Raw genomic sequence first — 19,306 nt, 5'->3', positions numbered from 1 at the left:
TACCGGGCTCGGGGCCCGGGACACCGCCTGGGCTGGGATGCGCTCGGTAATCGAGCTTAGTTGTCGAGGGCTCCTGGCCGAGCGCACACGGCAGCTGCTTATCAGGTCCCCGAAGTAAGCCGTCCGGGTGGGGCCGCATTTGGCGACCACCACTTGGCCACCCTCGCCGCTCCCGTCTCTCCCCCGGGATTTAACAGCGGGTTAACTTCCTGTCCTGGCAAATCCTTCCCGAGTCCCTCGCCCCTCCCTCCCGGCTCCCCCTCATCTCCCCCCCCCCCCCCCCCCGGCTCCCCCTCATCACCCCCCCCCCCCCCCCGTCCCTTCCGCTCCGGGCTCCCTTAGTCCGCCCGCGCTGCGCTCACTCGCCCCCGCGCGCACGCCCTCCCCGCCCCGGCCGCCCTCCGGCTCCCAGCGCCCTGCCCTCCCGAGAGCCGGTCCGCGTCGCCGCGGCTCGCGCGGGTCAGCCATGCGCCCCCGCACCGCCCCCCGCGCCCCCGCGGGACCCGCCGCCGCGCTCGGGCTCTGCAGCCTCCTGCTGCTGCTCCGGCCCGGCCGCGCCTGCCCCGCGGGCTGCGCCTGCCCCTACCCGCACACCGTGGACTGCCGCGGCCGCGGGCTGCCCAGCGTGCCCGACCCCTTCCCGCTGGACGTGCGCAAGCTGCTGGTGGCCGGCAACCGCATCCAGCGCATCCCCGAGGACTTCTTCATCTTCCACGGCGACCTGGTCTACCTGGACTTCAGGAACAACTCGCTGCGCTCGCTGGAGGAGGGCACGTTCCGCGGCTCGGCCAAGCTCGCCTTCCTCGACCTCAGCTACAACAACCTGACCCAGCTGGGCGCCGGCGCCTTCCGCTCGGCCGGGAGGCTGGTCCGGCTGAGCCTGGCCAACAACCGCCTGGAGGGCGTGCACGAGGCGGCCTTCGAGACCCTGGAGTCGCTGCAGGTGCTGGAGCTCAACGACAACGACCTGCGCAGCCTCAGCGTGGCCGCCCTGGCCGCGCTGCCCGCGCTGCGCTCCCTGCGCCTGGACGGCAACCCCTGGCTCTGCGACTGCGACTTCGCCCACCTCTTCACCTGGATCCAGGAGAACGCGTCCAAGCTGCCCAAAGGTGAGCCGGGCGGCGGGGCGGGACGGAGCTGGCGGAGGGAGGAGGAAGGGGGCCGGGCGAGGCCACCCAGCCCAGGGGCCTGGGGTGGAGCCTGGAAGAGGTCTGGGTGCCGGTGAGTGGCGGCTCTGATGAGAGTTGCTCCTGCTGTAACCTCGCAAGTTTCTAACCTGAACTTTTCCTGGGAATCTGCTGGGGAAAGGGGCTGGGGAGGGACACTCCTGGATTCTCCAGAGTTTCTGGGCCCTGATGCTATACTCCCCCCCCCTTCTCCAACAACCCACTTTCCAAAGTTAGAGATCTGTCATTTCTCTGTCACTCGTGACCGAAATCACCTCATGGGCCTCTGGACCTAACAACCCCTTCTAAGTGGACGGCACCCTCCTGATAGGAAACAGCTGATCGCATTCTCACTGCCCTGAGCGTGGAGAGCCAGCAGCGCTAGGAACTCCCCAGCAGCCTCCGGGGCCTGAGCAGGTGTGCTTCTCAGCTCCCAGCTGGCCCTTCTCTCTGAAGGGGGTGAGGATATTCCTGGTGAGGGAGAATGGCAGCGCTCTGAGAGCCAGGCTCTGTGATTTTGCAGCCCAGATGCGAAATCGGCCAACAAAAATGTGAGCAGGTGCACCTTTCGCTTTCCTGGTGCAGCTTTCCCGGGGTGACAGGGACATGCACCCCCATCTGCAGTCAGGAGCACCGGGGCCTGGTAGTTACAGCCCGGCCCGTGAAGGCCAGCGGGAAGGAAGCAAAGGCAGAGCTGGGAAGGAAGGGACCTCAGCATCCACAGGGATGAGCCCCAGACAGGGAGCAGGCGGAGTGGAGTGTCCTTGCCCTCAGGGATCCCAGCCTTACACACGGGGCCCAGCAGAGGCCTCCAGAGCCTGGCTCCACCTCCACCTCCAGCGTCTCCCTAAGGCTCTGGGTAGAACAGGAGCCAGAGCTGTGTGGCACACACGATAAAGGGTGACATCGATACAGATTTAGCTTCCATAGATCCTTTTTCCATACACTGAGGATTCAGGATGTTGCTCACCTACACCCTGGATTCCTGTGCTCACATATTCATTCCACACCTAACTAAGCCCCCACCCCAGGCAGGGCCAGTCACTCCTCGGCAGGCGCAGGCCCCTGAGCTTCCACTTTAAGCCCAGGCAGACGCTCTCCTATTAAAAAAAAAAAAAAAAAAAGCCCTAAAAGGTACAGACTCCCCAGTTTTAAACTTTGCCTTCATTCACTGGCCGGGCTCCCCAGACCCTTCCCACCACAAGCTGCCCGGGAGGCAGGAAGACCTCACAGTGGAATGGGGCCTCGGTTCTGATGGTTTCTGCCTCTGTTTCACCATGGACTTGGCATCTTTACCCCCACGGTTCACTGAGCTGACATAACGGGCTCTCGTCACCACGTGAGGGCTGGGTGTTATGGGGTCAGGATCTGTAGGTTTCAGCCTCGTGCTGCCATCGATGGCTGTGACCTTGAACGGGCCACCTGTCCTGTTGGCCTCAGTGTTCTCATCTCCGAAGTGCTGTGGTTGGCCTCTGAGGTCTCTACAGGGACCTTGGTTTGGAGTCTGAAGACATAGACTTGAGTCCTCGCTTAAAACCTGGGTGACTCTGGGTGGGTCACTTAACTTTGAGCCTCATCTTCCTCCTGTTTGAAACTGGCACCTGGAATGCTGTGTAGTCGTCTGACCTGGTGATTTTCGGGATCAAAACCAGATCATGTCGGTGGAAGGAAGGAGCAGTGTGAATGCAAAATGTCATTTCTCCCAGACGTATGATCCTAGCAAGTCTCTGACCTCCCTGCGCTTCAGTTTCCCTACCTCTCACCTCAGCATGCAGTCCCCGAATCCCACACCGTGTTTAAATGAGATCAGCTCCATCCAGGGCTCAGTCATGCTTAGCACAGGATGGGTGCCCTATAACCTCAGCCACCCCCTCCCTCCTTTCCTGCATTTGTGCAGGACAAAGTGGCCGAGAGCCCGGACTCTGGCACTGAGCTGCTGGGTTCAAATCCTGCCTCTACTTCTTACTAGTTGAGTGACCTTCAGTACCCCAGTTTCCTCATCTGTAAAATGAGGATGATGCTAGTGCCCATCTCAGGAAGGGCACACGCAGGTCCCTGGGGGAAGACTGAATAGCTAAGATCCCTCTTTCACTTCCCTTTGTAGCCACAGCCACGTGTGGCCCACCTACTAGGAAAGTGAAGGGAACTAATTCTCATGCCCAGAGACCCTGACATGGGCAGCAGCAGGGAGGGAAGGCGGAGAGGAGTGGGGATCAAGGACACAATTACACAGGTGCACATGCTATGCCTTGGGTCTGCTAACCTGGCTCTGCCCGGGGCAGCTTCCTGGAAAGGCCATTCTGGCTTGGCTCGGGCCCTGTGGGAAGGGGTGTCGTGCAGGTAGGGTGCTCACCAGCTATGTCACTAACCTGCCTGCCAGGCTGGACCCACGGCTCTCTGGGGGTCCCTGCTCCCATCTCCTAGTAACCACTCTCCTTTTCTGACGTCAGACACTGTGAGAGCCTGGTTTGGTGGTGAGAGTGAGGACTTCTTGTCATACTGACAAAACAGACAGTAGTCCAGCCAAAGAGACCGAAGCTGATGACTTTCTCCCCTGGTGACTCCAAGGTGATCCTATTGCTTTTTCTTTAAAATGGAAAGCAGTTTTATTTTCCAGAGGATGAAATAACAGGCCCCACCCAGACTCGGGAGCTATGGAAAAGTCTCACAAAGAAATGAAAAGCACCCAGAATCCCACCACTATTAAAGGTTTTCTGTATTTCAGTTGGTTTTATTCTTAAGCACGTACATATTTTTTAAACAAGTTGATACTAGATTATACATCTTGTTGCTGATTTTGTGTCTCTTACTGAGTTGTGAGAGTTTCCTGTCTTTGCAGTTCTTTGAAAATTTAACTTTTAAAAAAATTAAATGTATTGGGGTGACATTGGTCAACATGAACAGGTAGGTTTCAGGGTGGGTTTCTAAGTGACAAGATCTGTATATTGCACCGTGTGCCCACCACCCAAAGTCAAGTCTTCTCCTGTCACCTTCTGTTAGGACCCCCTTCTCCCAACCACCCCCTTCCCTCTGGCAACCACCACACTGCTGTGTGTGTTCACTCATGAGTTTCAGTCTTCTATTCCACCTATGAGTGAAATCATATGGTTCTTAGCTTTTGAAAATGTAACTCTTAATGGCCATGTAATGGGTCATTTTATCAATCTATTAACTGGCCTGACCCCTGTTGGAAGTATGGGTAGATGCCTTATTTTTGTTGTCTACAGACAACGCTGAACATCCTCATATGTGTAGAGGAAAACCTCTGGGAATGTCTTTGGGGTGGATTTTTTGAGGTGAGAACACAGAGGGAAAGTCTATGTTTATTTTAAACCTCTGGAGACATTTTTGCCCAATTGCGCCCCAGGCAGGGGACACTGGTGGCCAGTAGAGAGTACCCGGGCCACCCACCTTTCCCAACTTTATTCTTTTTAAACATTTGACTGGCAGAATAATCTGTCCCCTCATTGCTTTCATTTGCATCGCAGTTTTGATCCCCAGCTGAGTGAACGTTTTGTGTGTTTATCCAGCCCCTGGCAGGGGCTGACCAAGGTCTCCCTCTGCCTTTGACAGGTCCGTACACGGCCTGTGTGCCACGGGCTACTGCATTTTTAATTTGCCTCTTAATTAGAATTAAGTCCCTGGGTGTCACCTTTCTCACAATTACTTGTGTCCAGGGCCAGGTGTCAGCTTCTACGGGTGCCACGGTCTGGAGCTCCGGGGAAGAGGCCACTGTGTGCACGGGCCGAGGCGACCTCACCTTGTTTGCTCCCTGGACAGCCGGCTCCCAGGGTCCTGCTGTTCCATCCCAAACACCGGCTCTTTCTGAAAACATCACATTCATCATGTCACTCTGTCGCTTCACTCACAGGGTGACCTTGTTGCTGGGAAACAGGGGACAGTGGCTCTGCCTTCCTGCCCACCCAGGACAGCCCGGGGCACGCAGCTGGAGATTTGCTCTGGGGAGGCCAGGACCACCGTTAGCTGGGTGACCCCGTGCCAGCTGACCCAGATTCCCAAGGGTTAGGCCCTTTTAGCCAAGTGGCCGTCCAACTCCCGCTGTCCCCAAATCGTGTGGTTTCCAGTGTAATTGGGATGAGGTGCTTGGAAGGCTGTGTCTCCTTCAGGCTGGAAGTGCGCTGAGGGCCCCATGTCGTGTGGGTTGTCGTGAGTACCTGGATCTGGCACATTCACGGTTACAGGAGCCAACTCTCCAAATCGCATCCTGAACGGGTCGCCCCGGATCACAGCGGAGTGCACACCTCTAGGCCTGGGGACCGTCCTGGGCTCCTGCCCTCAGATCCTCGCCCAACTGTCACAGGTCCCGATTCTCACCTTTACTTCTACCTTTCTGGTTCTCACTTTGCTCCCAGCGTCCACCGCTCTGGGCACCCCGAGGCTGAGTTGGGAGCCTGCCCTGTGCACTCTCATTGGATCCTGTGTTACCTCCATGACCACCGCTTGATATTGGCAGTTCATGAGTCTGACCCGTTTCAAGGACAAAATGTGTCTCGTTTCTCCTTGAATCCCCAGCAGCTAACGCAGTATAAGGTGTGTTTGGAAATCTCCCATGGCTTCCATGGTACTTAAACCCAGATTCTTCCCATGGCCCACAGGCTCCCACCCTCCTTCTCCCCTCCCTGCCCCAGCCCATCCCAATGTCATGGGTGACAGGGAGGGATGAACGGCGTCCAGAGGAGAGAGGGAAGGAGCATCACTGAGCAGAGATGGGGGAGACACAAAGTCCAGTTCCATGGCTTGGATGAAAGTGTCCCCCGAGGAGAGGTCTGGTGAGTTCCAAGATGACCAGTCTCTGAGTGAGCCCCGGGAATACTGAGGGCACTGTGGTGTCATGGAGAGAGGGTAGGCTTTGTGGCCAGGCCTGCCTTTAAATCAAGACCCTCTCAGACGAGCTGTATGACTTGGGGCAAGTCACACAGCTCCTCTGAGCCCCTGTCTCTGCATCTAAAAAGTACCCCACATTGTACACCCACGCTCAAGAGCCAAAGGTGGAGGCAACCCAAGTGTCCATTGACAGATTAATGGATGAGCAAGATGGGGCCCATCCATACAGTGAGGTATCATTCAGCCTTAAAGGGAAGGGAATCCTGACACATGCTACAGTGTGGATGAGCTTTGGGGTAAGCGGTTTACAAAGGGACAGATAATGTCTGAGGCAACTTGTCTGAGGCACCTGAAAGCAGTCAAATGCATAGAGACAAGAAGTAGAATGATGGCTGCCGGGGCCTAGAGGAGGGAGAAATGGGGAGTTAGTGTTTAATGAGGACAGAGATTGAATTTTATAAGGTGAAAGTTGTTCTGGAGATGGATGGTGGTGATGGTTGCACAACAGTATGTAATGCCACTGAACTGTACCAGTACACTAAAAAATAGCTCAGATGGTAAATTTTATGTTATTTATGCTGTGGTATTTTACTACAATTAAAAAAATGTTTTCATGGGGATAGAAAAATAAATTACCTTAAAGCAGGGCATCTCAGCCCATCATGATTGACTGGCTAGTTCTTTGCCTTGGAGGTTGTCCTGTGCCCTGTAGGATGTTCAGCAGCATCCCTGTCTTCTACCCACTCAATCCCAGTAGCACCCGACCCAGGAGTGACAACTGAAAATCTCTCCAGACATCACTGAATACTCCCTAAGAGGGAAAATCACCCGGGTTGAGAACTAGTGCTCTGAAGGGCTGTTGAGAAAGAGGATTAAGTGAGATGATAATGGTAAAGTACTTAATATAGTTCCTGAAAAATAGTGGGAGTTTCTATAAATAGTCCTTCCTTGTAGAATGTAAAATCATGATCAACCATGTCATTGGAGGGGACCCACTAACACACATGCCCCTTTTCAACCCAAGGATGTTCCTGTTGCTTCTCCCAGCTGAGCAGAGAGCCCATCATTAGAGATCAACTTGGGACTCTGGGTATTGAAAAGGGCAGGTCCGGGAGGGAGCCACAGTGGGTGCCTCTGAGCACCCAGAGGCAGCATGGAGCATTGATTGCCATGAGCTGTGGGAGGTCCCAGCCTCACAGGGCCACGTAGATTTCCTCACACTGACTGTGTCAGGAGATTCTCTCTGACCAGATCATCAATAATAATGAGACACAGGTTGGTACCCCAGGCACTCGGCCCAGGACCCAACTCATAGCAAGCATCTGTTATTGATAATTGAGGTGGTGGCAGTGGTGGTGGTAGAAGTGGTGGAGATTGGCATCATGGTGGCAATGGTAGACATGGTGGAAGTGGGCATGGAGATAGATGGTGGACACAGGGAAGAGGTGGACATGGAGGAGGTGGTGGACATCATGGTGAACATGGGTGAGGTGGGCATCATGGTGGAGATGGTAGACACGGGAGGTGATGGAAGTAGCAATGGCAGTGACGGTGGAGATGCGGTAGTGATGGTGATGTTGGTGGTGGTCGTGGAAAACACACATATGCCGTCCGGAGAATAACACTTTAGGCCCTCAGTGACCACCTCTGCTCACTTCCTCCCGGAGGAGGACAGGTTAGGAAAACTGCCTGCAGGTCAGTTCATTTCCCATGCTGTGCATGTGACTGTGTTGCTGTCCTCAGGCTCGGGGTGGGAGATGGGCCTGAGTGTAGGGTAGCAGACACAAGTCACAGTCCTGGCGCAGGACTCACTCCTCGCCGCTGCCCTCTACAGACACGCTTGCTGGGGCCAGGACCACGCAGGAGCCCTTGACCCAGTGCTGCTGGTACAGCTTCCTCTGGTGGACATCAGCTGACTGTTTAATCAGGAGAAGTGTCTGCCGGCTGAGACAGGGAGGACAGCGGGGAATTTTCCCTACGCAGCAATCAGCACTTAATGAAAGTGATGGAGGGGAACAGAGATCAGCACTATCAGAAATTAGAGCGGGTGTTCCCAGGCATCCCAACCCCCAGCAGCAGGAGCAGGCGGGCACACCTCAGATGCCCCTTCGTGCAGTCTTCCTTCGCAGCACAGGCCGTGTTACAAGCAACTTCTCCAGGAGCTCATAGTCCTCTGAGACCCTGGTGCCCAGAAAGAGCACTACACAGGGAGTCAGCAGAGCTGGGTTCCACCCGCACTCCCTGTGACCTGAGACAAGTTGCCTAACCAGTGGTCGGCAAACCGTGGCTCACGAGCCACATGTGGTTCTTTGGCCCCTTGAGTGTGGCTCTTCCACAAAATACCACGTGCGGGCGCGCACGTACAGTGCAATCGAAACTTCATGGCCCATGCACAGAAGTCAGTTTTCGGCCTGGGTGAGTCTGCTTTGAAGAAGTACTGTTGATATTTGGCTCTGTTGACTAATGAGTTTGCCGACCACTGAGATAGACGAAACAAGTATACAAGACGAGTGTGGATGGGAGAGTTGGAAGGGGTCGACCTCAGCGAATGTACCTCAATCAGATTGAGGACGTTTTTAGCAAAGGCCAGCTTAGGAGTTACCCTAATTAAGTTAATACAATGTACCTACCTATATAGTTTAAGTTTAAAAAATGTGGCTCTCAAAAGAAATTTCAATCGTTGTACTGTTGATATTTGGCTCTGTTGACTAATGAGTTTGCCGACCACTGGCCTAACCTCTCTGGGCCTCACATCTGTAAAATAGAGGGGGAGAGGTGACAGGGAGGGGAACGAACACGTCAAAGGTGCCCTGTGATCTGAGATGCTGTGAAGTCAGGAGGCCCTGGCTGAAAGGCTCCCTGTGTGTGTGGAAGGACAAAAGCTGCTCTGTTTTGGGTCCTTTCAGTTTGGAGTTTGGGGGGCTAGTGGGGTGGGCCTGGCAAGGTGCCTTGCCAGCCCAGGCTGAGCCCTCACTCCAGTGGGCGGAGAGGAGTGAGCTCTGGCCGAGAGCCGTGGGACCCACGCCCACTGGTCCCTGGAGAACCGGTGTTAGTCCTTCTTCCAGGGTGTGGGAGGGGGAGCCCCTTCCCGGGACCTGTAGCTCCAGCAGGGAGTGGGGTGAAGAGCAGCCACTCTGTCCCCATGTGCCTTGTCGCCAGGGCCTTCTCACACCTCGGGAAGACTTGGAGGCTCTTCAGTCTTGGCAGACAGCTCACAGAAGAACACCCCAAGTGGTCAATGAGCGCAGCAGACAACGTCAGAGAAAGGCGGACTAAATCAACAATGTGCCACTTCACAGCGCAGACTGGCAAAGGTGGAGAGTGACAAAAAGTCGTGATTGGCATGGGTTCAGGGCCTCTCTCACAATCTTCAACTTGTGGGAATGCATCTTGGGAAACAATTAAGAATCTGTTCGCGGATGCTCCTCGCAACTCTGCTTCTAGTAAGAAAAAAACCGCAAACATCCTGGGGTTGGGTAAGTCACGGCTCATCTACACAGTAAAATACCCATAGCCGTTACAGCTGACAGGTGATCATTGTATGGGTTAAATGGAGAGGTGTTCCTGGTCTGGTTAGCCCACAGAATGGCGGAGTATATTTCTACTTGGAGGATTTGTGTACAGGTCCCACAGAAAAATCTAGAATGGTGTTAGATATGTATTTGTGAGTCCTTTTGTTCCCCTTTTTATTTCTGTTCTGTGTACACAGGCTTTGTATATGGGGTGGGGCAAAAGTGGGTTTACTGTTGTTCCATTGGAAAATAATACAGTAGGTAATAAATAATAGTACAGGAGTAAACTCTGTGTTTTGCGTACTCACAACTATAAACCTACTTTTGCCCACCTCTGCAGTAAATGGAATTAGGAAAACAAAAAATACGTATATTTTAAAATACATTTTTATTGATTTCAGAGAGGAAGTGAGAGGGCGAGAGAGAGATAGAAACTTCAATGATGAGAGAGAATCATTGATTGGCTGCCTCCTGCACACCCCCCACTGGGGATGGAGCCCACAACCCAGGCATGTGCCCTGACTGGTAACTGAACGGTGACCTCGTGGTTCATAAGACAATGCTCAACCACTGAGCCACACCAGCCGGGCCAAAAAACATGTTTAATGACAACAAGTGCTTAGGGGAGCCTGTTGTTGATCTGGGTGCGGCAGCTCCCGGAGGCCAGATCCGGGAAAGGCCCCGAGAGATCCCCTGGCCGCGGGCCCATGCACTGACAAGGGATGAAAGATTAATCTCCTCTCAGCCTTCCTCTGTGTCATCATCTATTTCGGGAGAATGGCAGCTCTTCACCCTCCCCAGCTCAGGTGTCAGCTGCTGGGAAGAAGTCATTAGTGAAGGGGACAGAGCCCGGAGGGGTGGCGGCAGGCAGGTACGGAGCCCCCTGCACAAGGAAGGGGCCCGTCTCTCCCGAGTGTGCCCTGGTGGAGAGGGAATGGTGCCCATGAAGGCAGGGAGCAGGGGGCTGTCGGCAGGGCCTCTCTCCCCTCAGTGCACCTGCTCCCTGAGTTTTCTCCCTGGGAGAAGAGGCCAGCGGCACTGGTCCTTCCCACTCTCTCGGGCCCTGCAGCCACCGCGCACGCGGTTTGGTAGGACAGCTGGCAGAGCGGGATGATCTGTGGCTGTGGGACAGGGATGGACAAGACAGGTGTCAGCCCATCCTTGAACTCCATCTTCCTCCAGTCTGTTGATTGGCCCTCTTGAGTATAAACAATGGCAGCCACCCTCACTGATTTGGCTCAGTGGATAGAGCATCGGCCTGTGGACTAAGGGTCCCAGGTTCGATTCCGGTCAAGGGCATGTACCTGGATTGTGGGCTCAATCCTCAGTGTGGGGCGTGCAGGAGGCAGCTGATCAATGATTCTCTCTCATCATTGATGTTTCTATCTCTCTCTCCCCCTCCCTTCCTCTCTGAAATCAATAAAAATATATTACAACAAAACAAAAAAGCCATGTCAGCCAACTCTAGCAAGTGTGAGCAAGAAAGGGGCTTGTTTCAGGGATATCAGGTAACTCACACACTAAAGAAACACCAGGGACAGGCTCAGCATCGAATGAGCCAGCTCCACCCTGACTGGTGCGGCTCATAGTTTAGTGTCAACTAATGAACCAGGAGGTCCCTGTTCGATTACTGGTCAGGGCACATGGGTGGGTTTCGGGCTCCCAGGAGATCTTAGCCACCGGTGGATTGTCTTTTCCTCAACTCCTACCCCTGCCTTTCACTGCCCAGCTGCCTCGGCGACAGACAGGCGACAGGCTCGCTGCCCTGGGGGGTTGTACACTCAGATGCTTGTGCAGGGGCCAGCCAGGTGACACAGTGAGTGAGCAGGCCCACGGCCTGGGTCCTGTCTCATTACAAAAGCCTGACCGTTGTCTCCATGTGACAACACTGCCTCGTCTCCTGATTTAAGTGCTTTTTTAGATTCTTAAAGTAAAAGACCTGGCGATGACAAACGAAAGCATTGGGCAGCCTGAGTGGGGCTCTTGGCTGCGAATTTTAGTCTCTTAATCCAAACCTGAGTTCCTGGTGCTGTCCGTCCATGTGCCCATTTCGGAGCAGCCAGGAGCCCGTCCCCTGACAAGGGCGACCAGAGGCTGTGCTGGCAGCCTGAGCTTCCTGGTCTGGTCCGTCCAGGTCAGGGCCTGGGCAGGAGGGATGCAGGAGGGCTCCAGGGCCTCCTTCTGAAAGACACTCTGTCTGGAGGGAACTTGTTCTGAGGTACTGGGTGGGGCTGACCTCTGAGACGAGGGGGGCGGTGTGGTGGCCGGGGTCAGTCTCGGCTCTGTCATTTCCTGGACAGGCCATTTGACAGCTCAGTCCCATCATCTATAAAATGGGGACAATTACAGTGGCTCCTCATTGAATGGGCATTAAGATTAAATAGGCTAATGCGTGTAAGGCCCTAAGATTGGCGGCCGGCACACGTGGATGCCACGTAAGTGTTGACTGAGACGCTGAGGAGATGGTGAGAGAACATTCCAGATCAGGAGGGAAGGTCATAGAGAGCAACCTCCTCTCCTCCATGGGCCCCACGCTTCCTTCCTCTGCCCCTTCCCACCTCCCCCCAAGGCCCTGGCTCTCACTTCTCAACTCCTCCGGCTGTCCCTGGACCGCAGTGCAACTTTTCATTTTCTCTCTTAAAATATCATTTGTGGCCCGGCCGTGTGGCTCAGTGGTTGAGCATCGGCCTGTGAACCAGGAGGTTGTGGTTTGATTCCTGGTCAGGGCACATGCCTGGGTTGCGAGCTCAAATTCCTGTGTGGGGCATGCAGGGGACAGCTGATCAATGATTCTCTCTCCTCATTGATGTTTCTATCTCTCTCTCCCTTTCCCTTCCTCTCTGAAATCAATAAAAATATAGCCCTAGCCAGTTTGGCTCATTGGATAGAGCATCGGCCTGAGAACCAGAGGGCCTGGGTTCAATTCCAGTCAAGGGCAGGTACCTTGGTTGTAGGCTCCTCCCCAGCCCGGGCCCTGGTCAGGGTGTGTGCAGAAGGCAATCAATCAATCTGTTTCTCTCACATCGATGTTTCTCTCTGTCTTTCCCTCTCTCTTTCACTTGCCCTAAAATTCAATGGAAAAATATCCTTGGGTGAGGATTAACAAAAAATATATATATTTAAAAAAATATCTCATTTGTGCCTGTGTCCTGATGCCCCTCCCATTAGACTTAAGTCTCTCCTCTTTTTCTACCTTTTTTCTACCTTCCCTGTCTCCCTTCTTTCCTTCCTTCCTCCTTTCCCTCCTTCCTTTTTTCTTTCTTCCTTTTTTGTATCTAGCGTGAAGCCTCACCCATTTTGTTTAATGCATGAATCAAAGAAAGCTGTTTAATAATGAAATGTCTGTCTAGTAACTAAGAGTAGCCCTGCCTTAGAAGGTTACCCACTTAGCTGAGCATTTCGGCCTAGAGCAGGGGAGGGTGGGGGGGATTCTGTCTCCTCTCCCACTCCCCTCCTGGGGACATGTGGCACTGTCTGGACAGTTGTTGTTTTTTCCCCAAAAAGTATATTTTTATTGATTTCAGAGAGGAAGGGAGAGGGAGAGAGAAACATCAATGATGAGAGAGAATCATTGATTGGCTGCCTCCTGCACGCCCCACACTGGGGATCAAACCCACAACCTGGGCATGTGCCCTGACTGGGAATTGCACCGTGGCCTCCTGGGTCATAGGTCGATACTCAACCACTGAGCCACGACGGCTGGGCTGGAGACATTTTTGCTTGTCACAATGGGAGGGGACATGCTCCCGGCCTCTAGCAGGCAGAGGGCAGGGACAATGATAAGCACCCTTCAGTGCAGAGGCCCGCCCCCACATTATAGAGTTATCCAGTCCCAATTGTCAGTAGGGCTGAGGCTGAGAAATTCTGGACTAAGGTAGGATCCTGCAGGAGAGAAGAGGGAACCCCAAAGTCAGGGTACCCCATCTCCCAAGGCTGCAGTTGGCCTGGAATGCATCTTTCAAAGGCCCTGGCAGTGATGCTCTGCCCCCTCTGCAGGCCCAGCTGGCTCTTTGTCCGACTCTTCTTATTTCCCGGCCCTTTGTGAGCTGTGGAAACCCATCAAGCCGGTGGATCTTAATCGCGAAAGCGCCTTTGAGTGTGTTCCGGAGTCTCCCACCCTGGCTGGGCTCATGTGTGGCGGTTTTTAAACAGGTCTGTCTCTTCTAGCCACAGAGAAATGTGAGGTGGCATTTCCTCAAAGCGTCACTCTGTAAAAATGCCAAAGTAATCTCAAGGCACAAAGAACATTGGGGAAAGCAGGATTGGCGTGAGGAGTCGGGGCGGGCTCTGTAGCTGGTGGTGTTTTGTTGTGGTTGCTTTCCCGCGAATGCAGCTCATTGAACAAGGAATTATACAGCGTTTCTCTAGGTAATGATGACCTCTTACGGCTTGAATGTTATCTTGGCAAATGTTATCTTGGCTTTAGAAACTGCCTGTGCTCCATACCGCTTATTGGTGTCCGTATTGTTTATTTTCATAACACCTTTGGCTGGGGATGGGGGGATGTTAAGAGGAGGTGGGTCAAGCCCTGGATAGGTGGCTCAGTTGGTTGGAGCATCGTCCTGTATACCAAAAGGTTGTGGGTTTGGTCCCCGCTTGGGGCTCATACGGGAGGTAACCAATCAATGTTTTTCTCTCACATTGATGTTTCTCTCTCCCTCCCTTCTTCTCTCTCTCTAAAATAATCAATTAAAAAATATATGCCTTAATGGATGTGAGGGCGATCTGGCTGCGACATCTGTCACCCCATTGATCGCCAGGGTTGATTCGGCTGATCTGGCTGGCTAGGCGGGTGTCCCCCTCCTCCCTCACCGATCCATGTGCGTCCCTCCCGAAGCTGCGCGCTCGGTCGAAGAGGACGACCTTCCCCCCCGAGGAGAGGACCGGTCTTCGGTCAAGGGTATACGAGTAGCTGCGCTCCCCTGCTAGAACCTCCAAACAAGCTCTCAAGGTCCATTTGTAGGAGAACGTAGGGTAGTCAAGCTTCCAAGACTCCAGACACATCCAAATGAGGCGCTGCACGTGGCAGTCTGCCTTCCTTTTAAAAAAAAATAAAATAAAATAAAATAAAAAAAAAAAAATATATATATATGCCTTAAAAAGAAAAGAGGAGGCAGATCAATCGATTTTCCCACTTTTCCATTGAAGAAAAGTGTCCACAAGGAAATCCCAATAAAACACTGTCTTAAAGCTCTCCTGTTCTGTCCAAAGGCATTTAAAATGCTCAAAAGAAGTAAACAAAAGTTTGGCTTCTTCAAAAAAAGGACACAGTCATAAGTTGTAGTCAAGTGGAAGCTGGAGAAACCTGAAGAGCTCTGGTCCAGTTAATTCCTTGGGTATAGAAGGTAGGAACTGAGTCTGGGAGGAGGGACTGTGAGTCTGGTTGCTAGGCAATGGTTCCCATGGGGAGGAGAGCATCATAGATTGGCTATTGACACATAAAAGATGGGCCAGAACAGAAGAAAGGAGGAATCTCAGCCACTCTTCATTCCTCTTCTGTTTCTGATTTGGAGAAGGAACTAGCCTATATAATAAAAACCTAATATGCAAATTGACTGAGCTGCAGAATGACCAATGGAATGACCGTTGCTATGACACGCATTGACCACCAGGGGGAAGACGCTCAATGCAAGAGCTTCCCCCAGCCTGCAGGCCCCAGGCCAGCCAAGGCGGTGCCAGCAGGGGGCGCCCCATTTGCCCCATTGGTCACTCCCACAGATCGGCCCTGATGGCCAGCCAGGCCTATGGACCCTACCCATGCATAAATTTTGTGCACCGGCCTCTAGTATGTAAATAAAGACCCCAAAGGGTAGTTGCAGGTTTGCTGTGCAGTTAGCGGGGCCACTCTTTGCAAGACAGAAACCAGTTAATTAGCGTGATGTGAAGAAATCATCTCGACTTTCAGGTAATGCTGGAGATGGGTTGAGGGTCAGCTTTTGAATCCAGGAAGCGCTGAAAAAGCAAGCAATGGAAGATTTTCCCGAGGGTTGAAAGGAAGCCAGAGGTAAGCAGAGATCGCAGCAGTTGTGCTTAATGACACATGGTGTTCTTACATCTCTGAGAAGCTGTGTTGCTGACACAGCAAGCTCTATACACTCAGTTTTCTCCTCCATAGTTGGCATAATAACAGTGCCTACCTCAGAAGGTGGTGGTGCTAATCAGAAGTTAATATGTATGTAGCACTTAGAACAGTGTTTGTACTTCGCAAGTGCAATAGGAGGGTGAGTTACTACTATTTTGTTTTTCTCTTCTTCCACGTAAGAAACAGAAGATATGAGTTCTTTATGCATTTTAATGTCATGCATTTTTTTTGTATCTGAAATCTATACTTTATATGTAGTTCATATTGTGTATCAGTCGGGATGTGCAGATTATGCTTGGTAACACACACTAGTGGCCCCCATCCCACGGCATCTGCCCCGCCCTCCATCCCCCCTTCCAGGGGCTGGGTATTACCAGGTCTGGATTAGGGTCTACAGAGGCCCTAAACCCTAAAAGTTTATGCTGCCTTCCTATCACCATCCTGAGTGACTCAAAATCAGAAGATGCCATAGTCAGGCCGGTGTTGCCCAGTGGTTGAGCATTGACCTATGAACCAGAAGGTCATGGTTAGGACACTTGTCTGGTTGTGGGCTCCATCCCCAGTGGGGGGCGTGCAGTCGGCAGCCAATCAATGATTCTCTTTCATCATTGATGTGTTTATCTCTTTCTCCCTCTCTCTTCCTCTCTGAAATCAATAAAAATACATATATATATTTTAAAAACATGTCTCCCATCGTAGTTACAGGGGGCTTTTAAAAAGGCTCAAATTCCATTCCAATCAACTTCTCCCCCTTTTGTTTTTGGGGGGGCTGCTTCTGCTTTGCACTTTGCAAGCACTGGCCTTGCCAACTTTTAGGCATTCCCATGCTAGAGCCTAAACCTGTCTCTCATCCTGCCCACCCCTTCCAGGCCTCGATGAAATCCAGTGCTCCCTGCCCCCCGAGAACAGGAGGGTGTTCCTGCGCCAGCTGTCGGAGGCCAGCTTCAGCGAGTGCAGGTTCAGCCTCTCGCTCACAGACCTGTTCATCATCATCTTCTCGGGCGTGGCCGTGTCCATCGCCGCCATCATCTCCAGCTTCTTCCTGGCCACCGTGGTGCAGTGCTTCCAGAGGTGCACCCCCAACAAGGACGCCGAGGAGGAGGACGAGGATGAGGACGACTGAGCCACCCCTCCCGTTCCTCGCTTTCCAGAACCCATGCTCGTGGCTCCCCTTGGAGGAGAGAGGGAAATGCTGAGACCCACACGGTCAGTGCCCTGAGCCGCCCAGAATGGTGCCTGTTCCACACCTGGGACCCGGGGGCGCACCGGGTGGGACCTCCGACCTCAGAGCATAGAATCCACAGCTCAAGGAGCTCAGGAAGGCTTCCTGGAGGAGGGGCTGCCGCTCAGCGTGGGGTGTGCGTCAGGAGATGATGGAGTCGGGCTTCACAGCCGCTGGTGGGAATCCAGCCCAGGGGACACGAGACGTGCAGTGCTTGCCCACAACGATGACTTTGTGACATCCACGGCTCTGGCTTGGCCTGGGCCGCCATGATGCACCTCCTTCCTCCCAGGAGGCGGCTGCTCAGACAGTGGGGGTCGGGGTTTAGGTCCCTCTACCCCGTTTGGCTAACATGGCACTGAGGAGAAAGCCAAGAACTGGCCGGAGTGTGTTTGTTGTTCCATTTTGGTTGGGAAAACTTTTGTGGACAGAAACCAAACCTTGATCCTTATCCCCGTGAGGCAGCGACCCACGGAGCAAGGACAGTCGCTTTGAACAGTCCTGATGGGCTCTGCTCAGAGTCACTCTTCCCTCTGGCGTTGTTTCCCCTCCTCGTCCCCAGACCTGTCCCTGAGTCGCTCCCCAGCGTTCCCCCTGCTGGCACTGCTCCAGACTTGCCAGCTCCAGAATTTGCGCAGAAACCTTCCCAGAGGCCAGGCTTCAGAGAGCAGGAGGCATCGGACCCACAAAATGGTAAAGACATGAAACGAACGAACTGGGACTCGGCCTCTGAAACCCTCCCCCCGCGGCCTCAGGCTGTGTGTGATGTGTTTTTGGAGCCCAGGCCGTGGCAGGCAGTGATTCCCAGCGCGGGGAATGCAGCGTTTTGGTTCTGAGGTAGCACGACACCAGCAGTGTCATGGGCCCAGCGGGGTAATGCGAGGCGACACGCATTAGCAGCTCCGGGCCTTGTGGGGACTGACAGGGGGGGCTCACGAGAAGCTCTGGGATGTTTCTGGGCATCACGCCTCCATTATTTCTCACAATACACTCCTTACGTGACTCCTCCATTGCTCCTTTCCGTCTCCTGAGTGTTTGCTAAGCGCCAGGCATTGAGTAAGACAGGCCCCTGCCGCGTGGGCCTCGTATTACTATGGGTGGAACATAAACAGGTAAGCAAAACTGAAATTGCAAGTAGTGATGGGTGCCATGAAGGAAATAAATGAGGCCTGTGGCAGAGTAACTGGTAGAAGCCACTCAAGAGTGGGCAGTGGGGTGTACTAGTGAGGGTTCTCTAGAGAAACAAAACCAGCAGGAGATAGGTATATCCTATCTACCTACCTACCTACCTACCTACCTATCTGTCTTTCTATCCCCCGCAACCTGGGGATATACCCTGACGGGGAATTGAATGGTGGCCACCTGGTTCATAGGTCAGCGCTCAACCACTGAGCCAGTTTGGTCCAGTTTTGTGGTGGGTTGAATCCACAGATGCAAAACCTGGGGATACAGAGGGCTGACTATATATTTATTGAAAAAATCCACATATTTGTGGACCCATATAGTTCAGACTGGTACTGTTCAGAGGGGCCTGTATTTCTGGGGATGGAGTCTCTCTTGGGCTTTAAGTCAGTTTGAACTGGCACCCACCACTGCTGAAAGGCTTCTATGCCCACTTCCTTTCCTGTTCCCCCTGAGCCTCATCGGTGTAGAAGCTGGCTGGTTGCCATGGCTGCAGCAGGTGGCAGCCCTGCCCTAGGGGCTGTGTTTGTTACCAAGCATAATCTGCACATCCCGACTGATACACAATATGAAGACACAAGCATCCATTGTATCTGCTGGGGTTCACCCTGACCCTGGACAGTGTGGCCTCTGCCCACCCCGCTGGGGCTCTTGGCCTGCCCTTCCCAAACCATCCCTGCCCTGCCCTGCCCAGGTGTTTAATTCCAAGCTGCCATTCCTGGAGGTGACCTTGCAGGGTGACCTTCCTTTCAGCCTCACTCACCCGCCAGGATGCAATAAAATCATGGCAGCAACTTGACTTTGTAGGTAGTTCATATTGTGTATCAGTCTGGATGTGCAGATTATGCTTGGTAACAAACACTAACAGCCCCTGGGGCAGGGCTGCCACCTGCTGCAACCATGGCAACCGGCCACCTTCCACACCAATGAGGTTCAGGGGGAACAGGAAAGGAAGTGGGCATAGAAGCCATTCAGCAGTTCAGTCCTTCCTCATTGATGGGGAGGCTGCAGAATTCTGCTGAGACTTGGGGAGCTGTGGGCTCCACATACCCTTCTGAGCTGCCTGGGAGGGTGACAAACGCAGGGGTGGGACATGCGCTCTGTGGAGCTCTAAGCTGGAACCATGACGTCTCCTCCATCCCCTGAATCCCCATGGAATCCTTTGCCCCCAGAGATACCCTCTGGACAGGATGCACATGAAGTGAGGGCCAGTGGGCCACCATTGCTGAATACCATCCCTTGACCAGGCCTGGCAGACAGGAGCCCTTAACTGTCTCAACACTCACTTGTTACAACC

General features: G+C 53.4%; 1 protein-coding gene across 1 annotated transcript; it reads left to right on the top strand.

Annotated features, from left to right (window-relative positions):
- Positions 1–389: 389 nt before the first annotated feature.
- LRRC38 (leucine rich repeat containing 38) lies at positions 390–17,832 on the top strand. Its single transcript, XM_036352170.1, has 2 exons — positions 390–1,109; positions 16,475–17,832. The coding sequence occupies exons 1-2, from the start codon at positions 467–469 to the stop codon at positions 16,726–16,728; spliced, it is 897 nt and encodes a 298-aa protein (XP_036208063.1). The 5' UTR covers positions 390–466; the 3' UTR covers positions 16,729–17,832.
- The last annotated feature ends 1,474 nt before the right edge of the window (positions 17,833–19,306 follow it).

Source organism: Myotis myotis, unplaced genomic scaffold (assembly GCF_014108235.1).
Source record: "Myotis myotis isolate mMyoMyo1 unplaced genomic scaffold, mMyoMyo1.p scaffold_m19_p_2, whole genome shotgun sequence".
NCBI classification, from domain to species: domain Eukaryota; kingdom Metazoa; phylum Chordata; class Mammalia; order Chiroptera; family Vespertilionidae; genus Myotis; species Myotis myotis.
This window is presented reverse-complemented; position numbering and strand designations above follow the sequence as displayed.